This window comes from Platalea leucorodia (assembly GCF_965183815.1).
Source record: "Platalea leucorodia genome assembly, chromosome: 3".
Taxonomy (NCBI): Eukaryota; Metazoa; Chordata; class Aves; order Pelecaniformes; family Threskiornithidae; genus Platalea; species Platalea leucorodia.
Window position 1 is genome coordinate 16037067 of NC_138825.1, and position 20283 is coordinate 16057349.

Below are 20283 nucleotides of genomic sequence, written 5' to 3' on the forward strand. Positions count from 1 at the left end.
GGAGGAGTAGCTCCTTGTTATGCAAACGCCATCTAGGATGGCTAATAACGTTCACATGAGTGGGCTGCTGAGCCGCCACGATGACGAAGCCACCAGGACCTCCACCTCGGAGGGCCTGGAGGAGGGCGAGGTGGAAGGGGAGACCCTCCTGATCGTCGAGTCTGAGGATCAGGCTTCGGTGGATTTATCGCACGACCAGAGCGGGGACTCTCTGAACAGCGACGAAGGTGACGCATCCTGGATGGAGGAGATGTCCTATTACTGCGAGAAGTGCCAGAAGTGGATTCCAGCAAGTAAGCCTGCCGGTTGTGTTGTGTTGTTTGCAAGGTGGTTGCAAGGTCTTGCATACCTGTTTTACGGGGCAGCCCATGTTTAGCTGTATCCCATCCTATGTTGGAGGAGAAAGGCTGTCTCGGTGCTGCCTGATGCCAGCGGCGTGCGTTAGGCACTTTGATCCATGAACTGTATGGGTGTCCGAAGCTGGCATTCCCCGTAAAGAAATGGGACTGTCTTTAGTTAGTAAAGAACAAGGGTATGACTTCAGAAACATGCACGCCCTCCCGAGTCTTGCTGGTGTGTTTAGGGGACTTTGGCCAAGCAGCTTGGCCTCTCTGCTCACTCAGATAAAGATAACGACCCTTGCTGTAAAGCTCTTCCTGTGCAGGAAAAGGGCTTTGGGATAGTGTTACTTTTTTTATTTTTTTTTTTTTTTCCTGGTCAGTTTGTCACATCTGTAGAGCATATGGCTAAATCTCGACCTTAGTGGTTTCCTGATAATGTGAATTTAATTTAGCTTTCACAGAAGCGTGCCCAGCCTGTAGCAGCTAGCTCTGGGAGGCATTTGGAGCAAGCTGCAGAACTTGATCTCTCTGCTACTGCTGCTCGACATAAGATACATGCTGTTAGCAACATAACAGACTAGACTTTACTTTCTAAATTCTGGATTATCGGATCTGTTATTAGATCCAAAAGCTAGATATTGCTAAGCACTGGTTGGTTTTTGTTTTTTTAATTTGGGTTTTTGGTTTTTTGGTTTTTTTTTTTGTTTGTGGCTAGAAATAGTGAACTCTTCAGGTGGCACCTGCCTTGCAGATATGTCAGAGCTGCCCTTTTTGCCATCTTAGAATTTGCCACAAGTTACGCTGTAGAAATCTCCTCTCAAGGCATGTTAGTGAGTGTTTTGATGTTAATGTAATGGAACCAGCATCGTACTATTAAGGTAGTATGCAGTTAAAGGGACATATTAACTTGAAATGTATTACTAAAAAAAAAAGGAGCTGACTTAAAGGTAGCATGAGCTATCTCATCTTAGGGCACTTCATTTAACATTCAGTTTGTTTTATTTTACAAAGATGTTCCTTTCTCTCGTTGCTGTGGAACAAATCCAAAAAGCAGAAAAGGCCAATCACAGAGCAACAGTAACTAGATATAGATGTGCAAAGTAAACGAGCTGGAAAAGGGAAATGCCGCTTTTTGCTAACTGTTCAGTTGTACGGATATCAGTTGTCACTTATGAAAGTCACCCACATGCTCAGACAAATGATCACTTTTTACATTTAGTTGCCATCTAGAAATTCTGTTCATCTACTAAGTGTGGGGAGTGTTCCCCATCAGACGTAGGTGCAACATTAATAGCTAGGTTCTGCAGTTCACTACGGAAGCAGAGCATCCATATACAGCAAATGCTTGATCTGGTGTTGTTATACAGTAAAAGAGATGTCATACTTTTAGAGAAAGACCTTTTGTGTGTGAAGTTGCAGAAATGCTGTAGTCTTAACTGTTTCCCTGTCCTGTGATTTTATTTTTAAATTTTTCATACTTGTGTAAATGAACCTCTGGTGAGTTTAGAAGTCCCGATTCATATGACTTTTTTTTTTTTTTTTTCTCTGCTGCAGAAACACAGAATTAGAGTCTGTAACTTTGGATGCGTGGGGTTTTACAGGTGGCTCTATCCCAGCAGATTGCTTTTGTTCAGACAAACATTTATGCAGGGTTAGCTTTACACAGCAAAGCATATGCTGAAGTGCTTTGCTGATTTGGGATCTAATGCATCAACTGCAGTAAAGAAGTGTTTCCTGATAACGTTGGCCCGCTCTTTTGGCTCTCAGTCTCAAGGAAAGAAGATCTTCCCCTAATAGGAGAAATAAATACCTTAAAGCTTCAGACCATGTCTGCTGTAAACAGGGACTGACAACCTTACTTTAGTGACAGTTTGTGGGCAGGGAAAGAGAGAGCTGTAACGACATGTAGCAGTGAGTGGAAAGATGACATGGAAGATATACATCATTGTATATTCTGATAGCCTTTGCAGTAGCATACCTTTTTTTAACAGGTCAGCTTTTTTTTAAAGTAGAGTGGGAAAACAGTTATTTATTGAAGTATATAGGTTATCCTGGGGAAGGAAGAAGGAATGAGAAATGCAGAGGAAACAAGGAAATCTTTTCATTTGGTCATTGATGGCTGCTGCAACCGTGAAATGAATCTGTGCTTTCCATCACAGTGAGTTCTGACGCTTCCTGGGAAATGTCTGGGTCTCTGGACTCTGGGGGAAAAAGGCAAAAAGGACTTTTCTGCCTGATACTGTAGGAAATCCAAATTTCCTTTGCAGTACTTTTTCCTGTAAAAGAACCAAGGAATTGATTTTTGCCTATTCATTTTAGGTCAACTGAGAGAACAGCTCAGCTACCTCAAAGGAGATAACTTTTTCAGATTTACTTGCTCCGATTGCTCAGAAGATGGGAAGGAGCAATTTGAACGGCTGAGATTAACGTGGCAACAAGTAAGTAAAATGTTTGTGCCAGCAGAACAACCACAGGACTTTCTAAAATTGTTGTTTGTTGTTTATGTCCTACCTAGAAAAGGAGGATCAGGTACAGGTAACAAAGAAACGTATACATGAATTTCAGAAATTAATTAGCTAAGGATTGCCTGCATATTAAAACTTCGGCATTTGGCAGGTAAATTGAAAGATAATCATACAAACCACATTCCTTTTTTTTTTTTTTTTTTTTGACTTTTTATGTTACTCATGAATTCATGGCTTCAGGCAGGTTTGGAAAAGCAAAATGAATGCAATTTGGCTGCTAGGCATGAACAGTTTTTTGTGTATATGAGCAAATGTAAAACTAGTGAGGTGGCAACACACACACAGAAAGCTTGCCAGCTCCCTGAACGCAAAGCTCCAACTGGCTGCTTACTCACTAGCAACAGTCCTTGCTGGAATTTGCTATTTCAGTCACTTGCACACCTGAGCAATCAAAATAATTTGCATTATATGGCAACCACCATATGGGTAGACTGATGCACATCGTCTTGCTCTAAGCAGGGCGCTGGAGGGGCAGGCAGGCAGTGCTGGCTGCCTCTGCATAAAATGAGTTTGATCAGGCGGTAGCTGTTGCTCAGCATTAAGTGTTTCCACATGCTGAGCATGGGGCAGTATGTGCGAGACATCTATTTGCATCCTTTGGGACAGTAGTGGTGTGTTGTCTCATAATAGATAATTTAAAACATCAGTTGTAACTCCGACAGTGCTTTCTCATGGTGCCCAGTGCAGGGCTGTGCAGGAGAAAAGGTTGCCGTAGCAGCCTGTGGCTCGCAGACCGGCAGTTTCAGCAAGTTACAGGTCTGGAGAGCAAAGGCTGCTAGCGTTGCACCCAGGTCTCTTCAGAGTGGCATGGGGAAGGGACAGACAAAATCAAAATGGGTGAGGAATAAAGTTGACTAGTGAAGAGACTATCTCCCTGGGCTTCTAGCAGCCAGAGCTGCTGCTGCTGCTGGGTAAGTCGAATTGAGGGAAGTGGTCAAATCAACTCATCTGAAGTAGGAAAAACAGGGACAGTGATTTCTGGATTTTTTTTGGAGTATGCGGCCTCAACAGATCCTTATCTTTAGCCAGCTGAAAAGAGAATTGTTTTTGAAGTCCTGAGACACTGTCCCACCTGACTTAAAAAACAGAAAACCCTATATAAATAGTTATCAAGCTAAGAGGAGTTGCAAGGCAGAAATAGGGTAGAGGGGACATTAAGGCTGTCTGTACTTCCTCAGTTTGGCATCTTCAGCAATACATTCCAGAAAGCTATGGCCCACTGCGAGGAGACCCATCTCCCTAAGAAAAATACATTTCAAACTTCTCTGACAGTGAAGATCAAGTCCCTATTGGAAGTAGTATCCGACCAAGGCTGTGTGATTGTTGAAAGATGGTCCCAGCCCAGCTGATTTTAGGTGTATTCAAATGAATTGGGTAAATGTAATTAACAGTTGTTCACCTAGGATTTACTTACAAAGAGGTGCGATATTTTTCGAACCTGCCCTTTAGTTTAGGCATGTCATAGGTCAGACTGAATTTGGTTGTGAAGCATGTGAATGAGCTGTAAATGGATTGTGTTTAATGAAGATCACCTGGAGACAAACTTAATTCTTGTATACCCAGAACAATTAGTAGATATTATGTAATTTTACAGAGAGATTAGTCTGTTCAGTTTGAAATGTAACAGTAAGTATTTAGAAGAAGCATTGTCACTAGATGGATTAGATAGTGGCATTACTTATGACCATTTTTTTGAAAGACTTTTTCCCTACCTCCACACTACATTGAGATCCCAGTTGTGATATAATTCACTTGTACAACTGCTGCAAAAGCTTGTATCATCTCAGCATAAACCTGCATAACGAGGCAGCTTGTTATTCCCCTGGGATGGAGAAATCTCTGGGAGAATGTGCATCTAACAATAGAAAGACGAGAATGGGCAGTGTGAAAGCAGGAAGATGGATTGCAGAAGTTGCCTATGAGACGTTGCAAAAACAAGATATTTATGAGGGAGCAAAGATTTGTGTGTGTGTGGTGGCTGTGGGGGGCAGTTCAGATGAAACAGAAAAGATTCACTTGTATCCAACACTTTCTGTTCCAGGTTGTCATGCTGGCAATGTACAATTTGTCTCTGGAAGGAACGGGCCGTCAGGGGTACTTCAGATGGAAAGAAGATATTTGTGCTTTTATTGAGAAACACTGGACTTTCTTATTAGGGAACAGGTAAAGGTGTGATGTTTCCCTGAAGGTCTGGTTGGGGAGCCAAAGGAATTAAAACCTATTATGCAGATGGACAAGAATCCTGGTTCATTTGGTGATGTCTCTATTGAGCCTCACTAGTGAGAAAATTGAAGAATTTAATACTGAGAACCTGAATATAGGCATGAGGGGTACTCTTGAGAAAGAATAAGCATTTCTTAGCAGGGAAAAACAACCCCAAGACTGTCACACAAAAGCAATGTAAATGCATATATTTTGGGTTATTTCTTATCTTCCTGTAGGTAGCGTATGAACCTGCAAAGCCTTTGGGTATTTCTAAATAGACACAACGGACAGGCTAGTCCTGATGTCACTGGGCTTTAAAGAAAAAAAAAAAAAAAAAAAAAAGAAAAAGAAAAAGAGGTCCAGCAAAGTACCATGTTACTTGGCTATAACTTGCATGGACCCAGTTCTCCAAAAAGGAAAATTGTGCCTTGTCTGTTAGCTTGTTTTGGATCTTAATAAAATAGCTTTTACATAGCAGGCACTACAAACCACTGAAATGTTTTTCAGTGTGTGTAAAGAAAGAAGCTGTCAGAGTAAGAACCTTTCATGTAAAGGGCAGCCTTCGTGGCACGATGAGTTGTGTACTGTATAGGCGAATGGTGCATTTTTTATGAGCGCGCTGAAGCTGTCAAACCCAAGTCTCTCTGTTAACGCATGTGCTACGGAGGCAGGAAAGGAACTGAGCAAGCCTCCAAAGCTGTAGATTTGATTGACTTCACAGCTTCTTTTCTTCCCCGGGGATTTCTCTGTTGTGGGATCTGGCCTTTCCCCCTAACCAGATTTGCTCTTTGGCTTTGCTTTCATTGCTTGTCTGTGCCTCCTTGCTCTGTTCTCAGACATGTTAGTATTTGTCCCCTCGGGAAGCAACGGGAGACCCTGACAGGAAGGCAGCTGATGGCCCATTGTCCCTCGCTCAGGGAGCCATCACCTCCCAGGGTTTGCTGCTGCCTTTTGAGACCTGCCCTGGGAACTGGGCACTCCTTGTTCTGATTAAATTCAGATGAAGTGGTTACTGGCCTCAGACGTAGTCTCCCCACTTGCCTGGACAAGCCACTGATGGAGCAGGGACAGCTGAACCGTGTGTGTAGCGGTTCACGGTGTGACGTGCTTTACTTCCTTGGCATATTAAAGCACAGCTTATCCAGACTTACTGTAACGCTCCGGACTCTGATCTGGGGCACTTGAGTTTAATCCCCCACATCTGAGGGTCAGTACCCTGAGGTGTGTAATGGGCAACCCTCGGACAGCGGTGAATACCTGCTTGGCCAAGCCTAGCCCGACGACTGAAGTTTTTGCAAGTTGGAGGTGTGCAAAGGCAAGAAGGAGTCCCGAGATCCTGTGCAAATAAGGGTTTAGACTCTGTGCCATGAACCTGATTCTCCAGAAGCCAAGCGAGTACCTCAGTTATTGGCTACAGGGGCAATTTTTTAATATTTCTTCTCACTTCTTCCCTAAACAACATTTTAGTTAACCCTGTGACCAGTTCTTAGAGGAACAAAAAGTGCTCAGATGCCCAGTAGAGTACATTGCCCTGCAGAGTGAAAGGCTTAAATGCAGCTCCCTGCCTCCAAGTGGCCAAAAATGTGCTTCAAAAATAGTTCAGTAAGTGTGGCTGACTCGTATGTTGATTAGTAGGGATCCTCTTCCCCATGCTGCAGGAGAAGTTTTATGGCAGAAATCCCGAAGCAGAGAGAGGGCTCCAGCATATATTGCATGCATGTGTCTGTGGCACAAGCATACATGCTCTGTTACCTTGCTGCTTCCTGCAGCTCCGTTGTCCTCGGTGATTTATTTCTCGGACCCCTAACGCTGCTTCTCTGCAGTGCCTGGCAAGGCTGCAGCTATGGAGGGCAGAGTGGTCAGATCCCGACTCTTTATGAATTCAGCCTTAGGGATCCTGTCCTACAGCTCTGGGAGCACGCTTTGCTAAATGAAATCTCAAAGTAGTCAAGGCAGGCAATTTAAATTAAGTTTGTCTTTCCTTCTGTGTGAAGTGACACCTTTATCACTACCTTTCCCTTGCCTCTCCCATCCTGTACACCCAGAGTCCTGTTTGCCATCTTCAGTAATGGAGTATGGCTCTGCAGTGTCAGGTCAACACAGCTATCACTGGGATCCTGTTCCCGTTCTTGTATCGTCAGATTGCTAACGAAGGTAGCCACATCAGCATTTGAAAGCTTGGGTGTTCCAGTGGCAGGGTAGACCTCTCCTCTGTAGGCTCGGCATATGGCGGCTCATTGACAAAAGAAAAATTGTGTCTCGCCGTGCTGCATTTGCATTTATGGAGCATATGTACGCAGCGCTTTGTGCATCAGAGCTCACCAGCACATTGTAGCTTGCCCTTCAGAGCGGTTCTCTGTTTGAGAAGAAATCAATTAATCTTTAGCCTCTTTGAGGATGGGGGTGTAGGGAGGACATCACCCCCCTGCATCAGTGCCAGAAGCACTCTGCCCTTTCCATCTCGGTGGAGGGAGGAGGCTTCAGGATGAAAGCACAGCTGGCGAGTCGGGACCTAACACTTGTTTTTCCCTCTCCCACCATAGGAAAAAGACCTCAACATGGTGGAGCACCGTTGCTGGCTGTCTCTCTGTGGGGAGCCCCTTGTTTTTCCGCTCAGGGGCACAGGAATTCGGAGAACCGGGGTGGTGGAAACTGGTTCATAATAAACCCCCAACAATGAAACCTGAAGGAGAGAAGTTGTCTGCCTCTGCACTAAAGGCAAAAGGTAACTCTTTCCCCAGTGGTGTGTAGGTTCCCATCTGGGCCAGAGCTGACAGAGCTGGAAGACATGAGAAAAGTTTACTTAAAACAATGTGGTTGTGTGTATGGACAGTTACAGGGCATGCATTTTTTTTTTTCTTAGTTTAGCTCTGCTGTAATGCTTGATTTAAGAGGACTATGTTGCATATGCTGTAGTATGAGAAGCCTGTTATATTTTATTGCCTTTTTGCATTGTGCTAACCGATTTAAAGGCTTTTGAGATTTGTTCAGTTTTTTTTGTATCTGAAATCTACAATTTCTCTGCTCCTCTTTACCTCAGGGAGGGTTGTTTTATGTTTTGTTCACACTAGATGCAAATACCCTTCTGTGCAGAGGAGCAAAACTGGGGCTTAAATGAGGCTTTAGTGGTGCATTGGCTACATGTCCTGGAGTGAATTTCTTGTATATTTTGAAAATACATCTTCTAAGACTTGTAGTCAATGCGTTTTTCTGACTGCATAGTATGTGTCCAGTGACTGCAGGAGCTCAGTGTCCGTTAGAATAAGCAAACTACTTCTTTAGCAGCTTCAAAGCCGCCTCTGGATCCCATCATTACTGTGGAAGGACTCAGGAAGCGGGTAAGCCGCAATCCAGTCGAATCGGCCATGGAGCTGAAGGAGAAGAGATCTCGCACTCAGGAAGCCAAGGATATTCGGAGAGCCCAGAAGGAGGCAGCCGGCTTCCTGGACCGGAGTACTTCCTCCACTCCCGTTAAATTCACCAGTCGAGGCCGTCGTCCCGATATCGTCCTTGAGAAAGGAGAGGTGATTGACTTCTCCTCCTTGAGCTCTTCAGATCGCACTCCTCTGACAAGCCCTTCTCCTTCCCCATCTCTGGACTTCTCTGCTCCTGGCACTCCAGCCTCACATTCAGCTACTCCCAGCCTGCTCTCAGAAGCAGATCTTATCCCAGATGTCATGCCGCCACAGGCTCTGTTTCATGGTAAGAGATGCCATGTTTTTTCTTTAATAATAAGCCATACATAGTTGTTAAGGAAGATGTTTAAAAAAAAAACCCAATGAGCTGCAGGATCTTTTCAAGATAAGATGGAAAGTAACTGGTAAAATTCTGTTTGTCTTAGTTGCGTGTAAATCTTGATTAGTTTTCCATAGTTGTATTGCCAGCTTCTAAGGCCAGAAGGAACCACCATTATCATCTTCTGAGGGATCCTGAATAAACAGTGGGTAGAAGATTTCACCTAGCAACTACTGCAACACTCAGTATAAACACTTCACTGCAACACAGATTACGCTGTTAGATAGCAACTCTAATTTTGCCTCAGCTGTTTCTTAAATGGGAGAAATTTAATGCTCGTGGTAATGTTCCAGTAGTTCTATAAGTTCAGATATCCCAATTAACAAATGTTACATTTCAGTCAGGTTGCAAAGCAGTGATGCAGGCTGAATGCCTTTAGCTCCTTAAGGAGCCAGACCTCAATCTAATGAGGGAAGTTGAGAATAAAGCACTTCTTGTTGAAAGGAAGGACAGTCAGATTCTGTAGAGGGACAAATCCTGTGCTTCTGTGACTCCTAACTGTTCCCTTAGTTTAAACCGAACTTCTCCAGGGTGTGCTAGCTGCAGATATAGCTCACCAGCTTGACCATTTGATCCCCAGTCTTCAGGAATTTTCAACAATTGAACACTTGTCAAAGAGCATGAGCTTGCAGCTCGCGAGTGCTGTGTTTTTGGATGCCAAACTGCAAGACACCTTAGGAGCAGGATTGATTCTGTGTCCTGAAATTGGACTCCTTACTGCCTCTCCTTACTCCTCTCCTGTCAAAAATGAGGGGGTCCAGAAGTATACAGAAAATGGAGTGTGTTGGGTAAACCCGCATTATTTCTCCTTAGCAGAAAAGTCCTGTGACAACCCTTCTTGAAATGGGGTTTTGATGTTTACATTTTTTTCCTGGATTATTTTGATCTGTTGAACAGATGATGAGGAGATGGAAGGAGATGGAGTCATAGACCCAGGAATAGAGTATGTGCCCCCTCCCAGTGGGACAGCCGGTGCTGGCACTGTGATAGCAAGTAGAAAAAAAGTGAAGACAGCTGAGCAGATCAAGCAAGAGGTGGAGAGTGAAGAGGAAAAAACAGAAAGGATGGAAGGTGACAGTGAAGATCCTGAAGAGTCAAACGCATCACTGCAGGTGAGGGGGCGAGACAAGAGGAAGCCACAGTTGGAGAAGGATGCTAAATCCAGAGCTCCCAAGCATACCTCTGTTAGCATCTATGAGGAAAAGCTGCTGCTGAAGAGGCTGGAAGCCTGTCCTAATGCCATGAGCATGACCCCCGAGGCCCGGAGACTGAGGCGCAAGCTGATAGTCAGGCAGGCCAAGAGGGAAAGAGGACTGCCGCTCTTTGACTTGGACCAAGTTGTGAATGCTGCATTGCTCTTGGTTGATGGGATTTATGGAGCCAAAGAAGGAGGTGTTTCCAGGTCCCCAGTAGGGCAAGCAACATACAGAACTACTAGCCAGGACTTCAGGATCTTGGACAGATACCAGGTGAGCATTTCCAAATCTAAGTGAGCTTTTGGCACTGAGTATTTTAGAGCTTTTCCTGCAGACAGCGGTGTCATGCTGAGGTTATCTGACTCCCAAAGTGAGAAGGATTATGTGAACAAGACTCATTTTGACTTGGGGCTGTGTCCCCACCAATGCCCTCACAAGCCCATTTCTTCTTGGGACATGCTCATACAGCACAGCTGTCTATCAGTGTCAGCAGCACAAATGTCTATGTATTTGTACTCCAGCCCTGCCCAAACACTGATGGTGGAGGCCTGGAAGTACCCAAATAGGCGGCTGCTCTTTCATGCTATGTAGGAGGGAGATCACCTGCAGCACTTTTCTGAGTGATATGTGTGGCTCATAGCTTTGGGCACTAAATCTGACAGTGCACAGCAGAGTCCTCTGAGGTGGGACCGTCATGCTGCACGTCCAGTCCATCCTGTCAGATTGAAAGGCCCTTATTCTGCCTCTGTTGATATGATTCCCCTGTGTTAAGTCATTGACTAATCTTCCTGAAATGTTCTTCATTTTTTGTACATATAGACAATGCTGCCTGCCATGAAGGGATATCGACAGCAGACAACGAAGTTTCTGTATCGACTGGTAGGCTCAGAAGACCTGCTGACAGACCACAGCATTGTCAGTCCTTACACATCCCGTGTCCTGAAACCTTACATCAGGTACACACGGTCAGAGGTTGAATTTTCTCTTGGCTTGTGAACCGACAGCCCACGGAGAGGACACCTTTCTTGGGCAGTGCTCCTCACTCATCCTTGAAGTACAACCCAGTGTACTGTGGTAACCCTGAAGGGACAGTGTTTTATTTAGCTGAGTAGTTAAACTGGCTCTGCATTGGGAAGGGGAATCTCCAAGACAGGGCAGGGCAGAGAGGGAATCACCGTAGTCATTCAATGCAAGTTGCACCTGCTCTTGGGTCAGAACCGTGATTTCCTTGCTCCCGCTGTAAGGAGAGGTTGGCTTGGCATGCTGTGGATCCGGGAAGCGTCCTGGCCCCTGACACAAGGGTGTTTTTGCTGAGCTGCGTGCTGTTTTCCCACATGAATGGAAGACTCTGTTCTTTCGTTCCAAGATGAGCATGTCAGAAAATATTTCATGGGCAGTACCCATTCAGCTGCAGCGGCAGTTATTGTTGCTCACTTGCCTTTTGTGTTTGCTTTTCATGTTACTGGCAGGCGTGATTATGAGACAAAGCCCCCAAAACTCAGGCTGCTGGCAGAAATCCGGGCGTATCCACACAGGAATGATCTCAACTGGAAGGCTGAGCCAGAAGCACCCATTGATTACTGCTACGTTCGCCCTAATCACATCCCCACTATAAACTCCATGTGCCATGAATTCTTCTGGCCTGGTAAGATTGCTTCAGCGCTTGGTTTTCTAAGAAGGAAGTGGTTTTGTTCAGAAAAAAATATTCTTGGGCCAGATTTTTCTTCAGTTGGTGTCTGGCTCGGTTCTTAGAAAACCATTATCTGATGTCATAGGAATGCAGTTGAGATGGAGACATGGGTTTGGTGTCTTTGTCTTTTGAGATCATGTAGAACTGGGCAATTAGGCCCTAATTAGCACAGCGCTTAAAGAAGTAGGTTGTTTTGGGTAACACCATTGATGCCAATAGGAGCTACTAAAATTAAGCATCCAGTTTTCTAGAATCAGGGACTGAAGTAAACAGTTTTATACCAGAGATCTACTGCTCATTAGATTCATGAGAAAGTTTCTTCCTAGCAGCGATAAGCTGGATATGTTGGAGTGAAATTTGGGAATTACAATTACAACAGCAAGCTTCACTGTGATGTCTTATTTCTTCAAGCCTTAGTATTTGCAAGGTATGGGAAAGCTTGGGTATCAATTTTTATGTATCATTTCTTGAACTGTAGGCTCTTTGTGGACAGTGGCTGCCCTTTAAGCGGGCAGTTACGAGGTTGTAGTCTTTAGTTCTTCTGAAACAATAATAATAGCGGTGTTAGTCTACTGCATAGATCAGCTTCTGATCAGCAAACAACGCAGCATACTAATTTAGAAAAGCCCAGTACGAACAGTACACACCTTTATTCCAAGTAACTGTTTGCTTTATGTTTTGATTTGCAGATAGTGATTCAACAGGGTTTGTAGTTCAGCAGTGCTCATATGCTGCAGTCAGGATCAGAGCTCTTTGTGCGACTCATTGTCCAAATTGTACCATTCAGGGGGGAGATAACGTGGCATACCTTCCCTTTCACAAGCTGTTTTGGAGCTCATGAGAGACACTTGCAGTCCCAACAGAGGATGAACCCCTTTGTCCTCTTCTGATAATGCATTTGAAGTTCTGGCCAAGTTGGGTCACACCTTCATTAAGTTCTTCAGGACTCACCCTGTTCTATTTAACCTAAGGAGCGTGGGTGTGTTCCACCCGACTGTGAACTGCTCATCATGAAATCAGAAAGCTGACACTCCCATCAGTCTCCAAAACAGGAATCAAAATCTCTTCCATGGTGTAAATTTTCTGAGGCTGGGATTAGAGGATTTATTGCACCTTGCTTTTGTTTTAGCAGGAGAGGTAAGCGAGGAGGTGATACTTCAGGAGATAAAGCGCAGTGTCTCTGTGGATGCAAAGGGTTTAGCTTCAGAACAGGCTGGTACAGCTGAGGAGGGGGTGGGATATGCGGCTGGGAAGGCATCATTAAGCTAGCACTGTTGCTCAAAGAAATAGCTGTAATTCCACCTAAGTTTAAGCATCCGAAGCATGTGTGCTTGGGGGATGCTATCATCAGTAAATGCCATCTTAGGTGTGCTCAGTTGCCTTCTAATAGCGATGCTCTCATTGACTGAATTCTTAAGTTTTAGGCACTTCACTGGGTGGGGTGAGCCCAGGCCCTAGTTCTTCCGCCTCTCCAAATCCTTACCATCAGAGCTCTTGTTTCTCACAAGGCAGAAACAAGTTTGCAGGTAGTTACCGCAAATGAGCCAAGATTCGCAAATGTGAAGCAAGATTCCCCCTTGTTGCCTCTCACGGTATCTTGTGCCTTCATGTCCTAACGGGAAACATCTCCTGAGCAGACGAGTGGTAAACCATACTGAGCTAAGCATCTTCCTACAGGAATAACTGCATGCTGAGGGGACGGCACCATTTCATCGACGCCAGTGTGCTCAGGGCAACGTAGCGTTCCTGCACAGACATGCTGTAAGGCACTTCACAGTCAATTGCAGCCTTGAGATAATTAACGCGGCTCCCTATTGCCAATCGATTCCTCCCACGTCTTACTCCACCCAGCTTACTCTCGAGCAAGAAAATAATTCACCCGTTTATTTATGCCTGGTGCCTTATGAAGTCTTGCATCTCATCAAGAGTGATAAACATTACTGGAACACATACATTGCTATTTTGTTATCCCACGTTCCAAACATATCTGCGATTGCCAATTTGAGGCTGAAACTAATGTTTATGGCACAGCTCCGTTATGTCTTGCACCTCATTTAGGGCCTGTCCACACAAATTACCAAGCAGTCTTCTGTGCCTTGAACGGCACTGCTTGGCCCTAACACGCTGTGTGGATCCTCTTAGGCTGCAGCAGCAACGCGATTAGGCAAGGTAACAAACTCCACTCAGAAGTCACCAGCCTCAGGCGTTTCTGTCCAGCCTCTGACTCACAGAAGCACCACTGCCTGAGAGGCTGCTTCACGCCCCAGATTAGGGAATTTGCATGCTAAAAGCAAATGTTCTGTTGAAAGCTGTGGTCAGGTTGGCAGCGCAGCTCCACAAACAGCTGAGTAAGCACAAGAGGAAGTGGCAGGAGCTCAAGGCCAGGTGGAGAAAAGAGATAGGAACCTTAGGCAGGTAAGGCTACCAAAGCTGAAGCCCAGTTTCATGTTTGCTGCATCTGGAGAGAGTTTGCAGGAAGAACGGGATGGTTCGTCCAGTGTATCAGGCTGATACACTCTAAACTGCCCCCCTTCGCTTGTCTGCAGGCAGGTCCTTGGCATTTGCTGACTGGAATCGGAATGGTGTACGCCAACCTGGTGCTGGCCCAGCCTAGGTGAAATGAAGCAAACACTTACCCGTTAACGTTACTGCAGCCCTTAGGAGCCCTGGGCAAGGGGCGCAAACTTACTAGGACCCAATCCAGCAAACATTTGCACATGCAAGTATCTTTATCCACACGCATATTTAGACGCAGAGTCTGCTGATACGGCTCAGAATACAAACCAAGGAAAGATTAGCTGGGTGCTGAGATCATGTGATTTTTTTTTTTTTTTAACCCATCCTGTTTTAGAGAACATGCTTTTTGAGTTTTAGTTTCATCCTCGAGTCATCTGGGAGGGAATCAGCTTTGTTAATTTCTCCATGCAAGAATCCCCACTCGTAAGGAGGTCTCGTTTTGTCTGTGTGTTTTGTTGAAGCATCTCTCGATATCAGAGCTTTGAAATAAAGGTAAAAGGAAGGGATCAAGTCAGTGTTTCTAAAAGGCCTTAAAATTCTGAATTTCTGTGCAAGTGTGACACTTTTGTTTTGGTTTGCAGTGCTTTCAACTGCTGTTTCTTTCTTTCTCCATAGGAATTGATTTGTCAGAATGCCTGCAGTATCCAGACTTCAGCGTTGTCGTCCTTTACAAGAAAGTTATTATTGCCTTTGGCTTTATGGTGCCAGACGTGAAATACAATGAAGCATACATCTCTTTTCTGTTAGTTCACCCTGAGTGGAGAAGAGCTGGGATTGCAACCTTCATGATTTATCATCTTATCCAGGTAATGAAAAAAATCCCATGTCTCTGCTAAAGAACTAGCTCTCCCTTCTTCCTTGTGTGCACATATGCAAATATTAGAAAGTGAGTAGTGTTGTGTTCCTCCTGTGTCTTTCCCCTTGTCCTTTCTTTGCTTACACACCTGCACAGATTGTCAGCAGCCTGTGTGAGCCTTTATGGGGGGAAATCACTTCAAAAGCAGAAACTAAAATGTATTTAGAAGAATAACCATACTGGACAGGTCCCCAGAATTAGCAAGGTGCTGTAGACTTTGAATGTCCTGGGATTAACTTTGCGTTCTTCAGTGGTTGATAGTTCACATAACAGTAATACTGTAAATTTGGGGTTTAAAGGAGAAAATGAGATAATAGTGGGGAGGTTCAGTTAGAATCTATTGCAGCTTTCTTGGCTACACCTGGAGGCTTATGCTGTGACCGGGGCCGTTGCATTAAATCACTTGCTGATCTTAATCATTCTCTTTCACTTTTAATACTCTGGTTCAAATCCAGCTGAGTTGAAGATAAAGAATAAGTGTTTGCAACCTCATTCAAATTTGTTCAAACTAGCTTGTACTGGGCTTTGTTCCACAGGGACACTTGGGAAAATTAATCTGAGCTAACTAAACGGGTGGTATTAAAGTAGTTAAACTTCATTAAATCTCTGAATGAATACTGTTATTCAGGTGGCCTTAATTCCATTTGCTTTCTTGAATTAAATTGCAGGGAAGCCAGCTTAATTTTGAGTAAGGATGCAGACAGATGTCCTTTTCAGAGCCCAACTGTGCCTCTTCAGGGCCCACAGTTTTACCACTCCCTGAACTCTCTTGGCAGAGCTGCCGATGTGAAACATTTCTTAACTTGTTTTAGTCAAGATGAGCTGCACTAGCAAAAACTCGCCATTGAAACTCTTTTTCCTCATACTGATTTGGCTGAAGAGAAGTAGGGAGTGCTGGCAGAGCCTTGGGAACAGTGATCTGTGCCTTGGAAAAGCAGTTTCCACTGAGGCTAGCTCTTCTGGGCCACCCGAGGGTAACTCCTCTACCTACACAGCTCTCTGCAGTGTCCACCTCTCTTTGGTCTACGGGTTGACACAGGCCACTAACCAATCTACTTTAAATTCACCCCTTACATTTCCCAAGCGTCTCTGTGTAAAGTGTTTAAGTAAATTGCCCTGAAGTCTGTCAACGTGAGATGTCAACGCCTAGTGAGAACAGGCGCAAGCCATGCGCCAAGGTTTGCAGGGATCCAGCAGCTGGACTCGTGTTTCTCCAGCAGAGCTGGGATGTGTTGGCAAGTCAACTGTAGAAAATCATCACAGCTTTTTGTAGGATATATCACAGCCAATTAATCTAATTCTGCTTGCAGGTAGACTAGCGTAAAATTATCATGTTGAGGAGAGCCAGGCAGGTTTGAGGCTGATTAGGCTTGCTAGCAATGAGAGATCACCAGTGTATTGTCGGCTCATGTTAGATTTATTTTTCCGTTGCCAAGTATCTGTCAGTGGTAGAAGTCATTTAGTCATGGAAGAGAAGAAATGGTGGTTGTGACCTTCCGTTCCTCAGTCGCCAGGTTGTATGTGCTGCTTCGCAGCCTGCCTGGGCTGACACCAGGGTCTGCTCCCTGTAGCTAGAGCCACTTTCATACACTGTTTGGATCAACGGTAATTCTCTGTCTCTTGGATCAGCGTGCTGAGTCTGGGGATGGATTCTTGGAAACAACATAATCTAACTGAAAATGTGTTGATGCAAATGATGCCATGATGACGGGTTTGTTTTCAGAAGTTACCCTCTAATGCATCCGACCCAGAGGACCAAACTGCATCTTCTTAATATCTCATTCCAACTTTCTCTTCCCAAAAATGAATCCAGATTATTTTACTTTTTTTTTTCCTTAAATCCCTGTGAGAGCTTTCCCTTTGAATCATCTACCATGGAAATTTCCTAAAGGGTGTTACTGTTCCCATTTAGAGTCACAATACATTCAGTGTAAATAGAATGCTATGAAAACAGTAGATGAAAGCAAGAAAAAATTATATGGGCACCTTTATCAGAGAGCTGCTGGTTAGAATAATCTAGGATCTTTAAGGTAACTTCAGCTGTGCCATTTGCTGTCTGAACCGAGTTCCCCGTCTTCTCAGGAGGCGAGTGCTGTGCCCTGAAGGATGGGAGAGGAGCTGGGTGGGATAGACAGGAATTCCAGCCTGACAGCCCAGAGGTGCGCTGGAGCTGCTCGCTGGGTCCCAGAGAGCTCAGCTGTGTTTGCTGACGGGGAGGAGCATGGTGCCTGATCCTCTGGCATGTTTTATCTTTTCTTCAGGCCATTGTTAACAAGTATTTGAGATCAGTGCTGTACACCAAGATTATTTTTAATTAACAATTACTTAGCAATTGGCAATGGAAAGCTGACAAATTATAATCCCAAACCTGCTTTCATTGTCAGAGAGTCCATGTTTCCCAGAAACAAAGGCTCAGAGAAACAGCAGCGTTCCCTTCGCCTTTCAGCTGTTGCTATGTGTGGTAACTTCTGTGTCGAGGGCTGTGATTTTCTCACATTTCCTCAGTAACTTGAATACCTGAACTGATGAATCTCTTCACCTCCGCATTTCCCCCAGAGGCTGTCTCATTCTTTTGCTGTGATAATTTTTCCCCCCCCCCTCCCTTGGCAGACCTGCATGGGCAAAGACGTAACCCTTCACGTCTCTGCAAGCAACCCTGCTATGCTGCTCTACCAAAAGTTTGGATTTAAGACTGAAGAATACATTTTGGATTTTTATGACAAGTATTATCCCTTGGACAGCAAGGAGTGCAAGCACGCATTCTTTCTCAGGCTGCGGCGCTGATCCGTTGGAGTTGTCTGGGGCTCTGCAAAAAGCCCAAACTGTCAAGCAAAGAACTACCACGGCTTTCAGCGGAGGATGTTGGCTGCCACGTGAGAGCTGGAACGCGCCGATGCCTTCATCCCTAGGACTTTGAATGTCACCAGTGCTATGTTGTGTGCTGAAACTGCAATCCAAGAGGATTGATTCCTACGCTCCAAGGGGAGAGGCCTGGAAATGACAACTGGGACATGCTGAAACCACTGGAAGACTGAAATTCTTTATGGGGAGTTTTCCTGCCACTGTTACTTTAGAGGGCCTCATTGACAAACAAACAAACAAAAAACCCCAAATGAAAAAATACTTGTAACTTCAGAGGGGCCCCATGGATTTCAAATTTTGAAACCTATCCAAAAAATGTCACAGGTTGTTTGTTTCTTGTTTTGTTTATGGGAAATGAACATCTAAACTTAAATCATCCACAGTGTGTCTGTGATTTGATTGCTTTGTTAGGAACCACGTCTTGAATCTGTGAAGGGAAATAAGATATTGGTACATCTAGCTGGATGCTAATGTTATGAAAGCTCTACACATGCCAGAACAGCAATACTGGAACCATGTTTTAGGAATAACGAAGAGCGTGTGACCTCATGTGATCCCAAATACAAGGCTCAGAGGAGACGTCTTTCTTCTGCTCCTTCCCTACTGCCTTCCTTTCCCCTCGTTGACCTTATGCTCAATGTGAAGTTCTTGTAGTGCGCAGTGTTTTGTGTTCAGGAACAAGATGTCAAGTGGGTTTGTAGCTAGGCGAGGTAGGACACAGCAGCTGCCAAATTAGCTCTTTGAAATCTTACAACTTACCTGCTAGTTGTTGATGCTGCAGATCAGCCCTTTGGGCACACCTCTAACCACAGAGGCAGCCTCGCAGGCTCCAGCATCCACCTCCTCCTGCTACAGATGCTCTGGCTAGAAGAAACGCAGAACAAAAGTCAGTGGTGATGTTTGAAATGCAGGCTCTGGTTTGTAGAAGCAATCTGTTTGCAGCTTGGAGGGAGGAGAGGGTAGAGGTGGGCCAGTTCCAGTTCTTGGAAGCATCTAGGCTGTGATTTCATGGCTCTAAGTATAAGTAAAGAGGAGAGCAAAGAATAAATAGAAATAACCAAGAATTAAAAAAAATACAAACCCCAAACAGTTTCTCTGGTAGTGGGGTCTAGTCCTTTTATGCAGTTCAGCAGCTTCTCTCTCTCCCTGACTTTTATTGCAGATGAACAGTAAGCTGGCAGTTTGCTGCCTGGCCGAAGGTCAGTCAGTCCTTGCATTTTAAATACGAATCACATCCACTGTGCTGTTCCTTACACATCAAGCCCCACGCGGCGCTACACAACAAATGTGACTTCTTTGTTCTTAATCCGCTGTGTATACCTGTTGGGTACCTGGCTATAGTAGTAGTTGCCTTAACGGAGTCTTCATTTTGGTAACAGCAGAGAGATGGGCACAAAGTATGTTTTTGTGTAGCCAATGCACATCGTCACCAAAACAAAAACAGTGTTACTGGGAGGGAAAAAGAACCCATCCAAGCGCTGTCTGCACTAAAATCCATGTGCATTTCTGCCTGCTTTATGACTATGTGAAAATTTTTGATGTTACTGATGTTATGAGTTAGCTGTACTTGGAAAGAAAAAAATATCTGTCTTTATGAATGGAATTAAAGCCCTTCCCTTGGAAAAGCGTACCTGTAGTCATACTGTTTGTTAAGGTGTCTCTCTATCATCTTATTCCATTGAAATCTAGCAAACTCAAGTATGGCCGATAGAGGATGCAAAGCCTGTGTGTGGGAAGCAAGAAACTCCTTATTTCTCTACTGGGCATCCACACAGAAGCCGCACGCATGCAGGCCCTAGCAGGCTGTTTCCTTGCCAGCCAGAATTAGGAGACAAAAGATAGTCTGAAGAAGATGACCAATTCTGTATCATGTTCTCAAAGGTGGCCGTGAAGATTTTGAGGAGCTGCTTGTTCTGTTCTTATGCCTCTGTGGCTTTGTCCCTCAGAGGGAGGATGCCAAGTGAAGAAGGTGTTAGAGCAGCCCTGGGATTCCTGCTGTGCTGCAGACGACTTGTATCCAGGTGGTTCATTTACCCCCAGATCCTCAAAGGCAATGAAGTGCCTTTGAGCCTTTGCACCTCAGCCACTTTGGATCTGTCTGTCACCTGGAAAGGTAGAAATACCAACATTTGCCTTCTTCAGGGAGACTGGTAAGAATGAGCTCATTAAAGGTTACAGGGGATGGAGATCAATATTGCTGCTCTGCAGGCTGCAGAAACACAAAATCGTTTTGCAGCTTCACAGGTTCACCAGCATTTACGTGGACATGGCTTGTTACTTGCTAATTTGTGCATCT

General features: G+C 44.7%; 1 protein-coding gene across 3 annotated transcripts; it reads left to right on the top strand.

Moving 5' to 3' along the window:
• The first annotated feature begins 17 nt into the window (after positions 1–17).
• On the top strand, positions 18–19592 carry KAT14 (lysine acetyltransferase 14). Of its 3 annotated transcripts, none has more exons than XR_014227597.1 (10): positions 18–293; positions 2661–2779; positions 4908–5029; positions 7615–7796; positions 8354–8773; positions 9764–10335; positions 10882–11018; positions 11532–11707; positions 13430–13513; positions 14885–14943. XR_014227597.1 is itself a non-coding variant. In XM_082306154.1 (10 exons), the coding sequence occupies exons 1-10, from the start codon at positions 20–22 to the stop codon at positions 17907–17909; spliced, it is 2367 nt and encodes a 788-aa protein (XP_082162280.1). In that variant the 5' UTR covers positions 18–19; the 3' UTR covers positions 17910–19592. The 3 variants fall into 3 exon arrangements, 2 of the variants coding, with proteins under 2 accessions (XP_082162280.1, XP_082162281.1); XM_082306154.1 differs by lacking the exon at positions 13430–13513 and adding an exon at positions 17736–19592 and having other exon boundaries at positions 14885–15075; XM_082306155.1 differs by lacking the exon at positions 13430–13513 and adding an exon at positions 17736–19592 and having other exon boundaries at positions 8357–8773; positions 14885–15075.
• The last annotated feature ends 691 nt before the right edge of the window (positions 19593–20283 follow it).

Excerpts from the sequence above, each read along its gene's own strand:
- KAT14 (XM_082306154.1), top strand. The coding sequence starts at position 20 with ATGCAAACGCCATCTAGGATGGCTAATAACGTTCACATGAGTGGGCTG. Across the intron at positions 8,774-9,763 it reads GCCACAGGCTCTGTTTCATG|ATGATGAGGAGATGGAAGGA; the intron begins GTAAGAGATGCC and ends TCTGTTGAACAG. Across the intron at positions 10,336-10,881 it reads GGATCTTGGACAGATACCAG|ACAATGCTGCCTGCCATGAA; the intron begins GTGAGCATTTCC and ends TTGTACATATAG.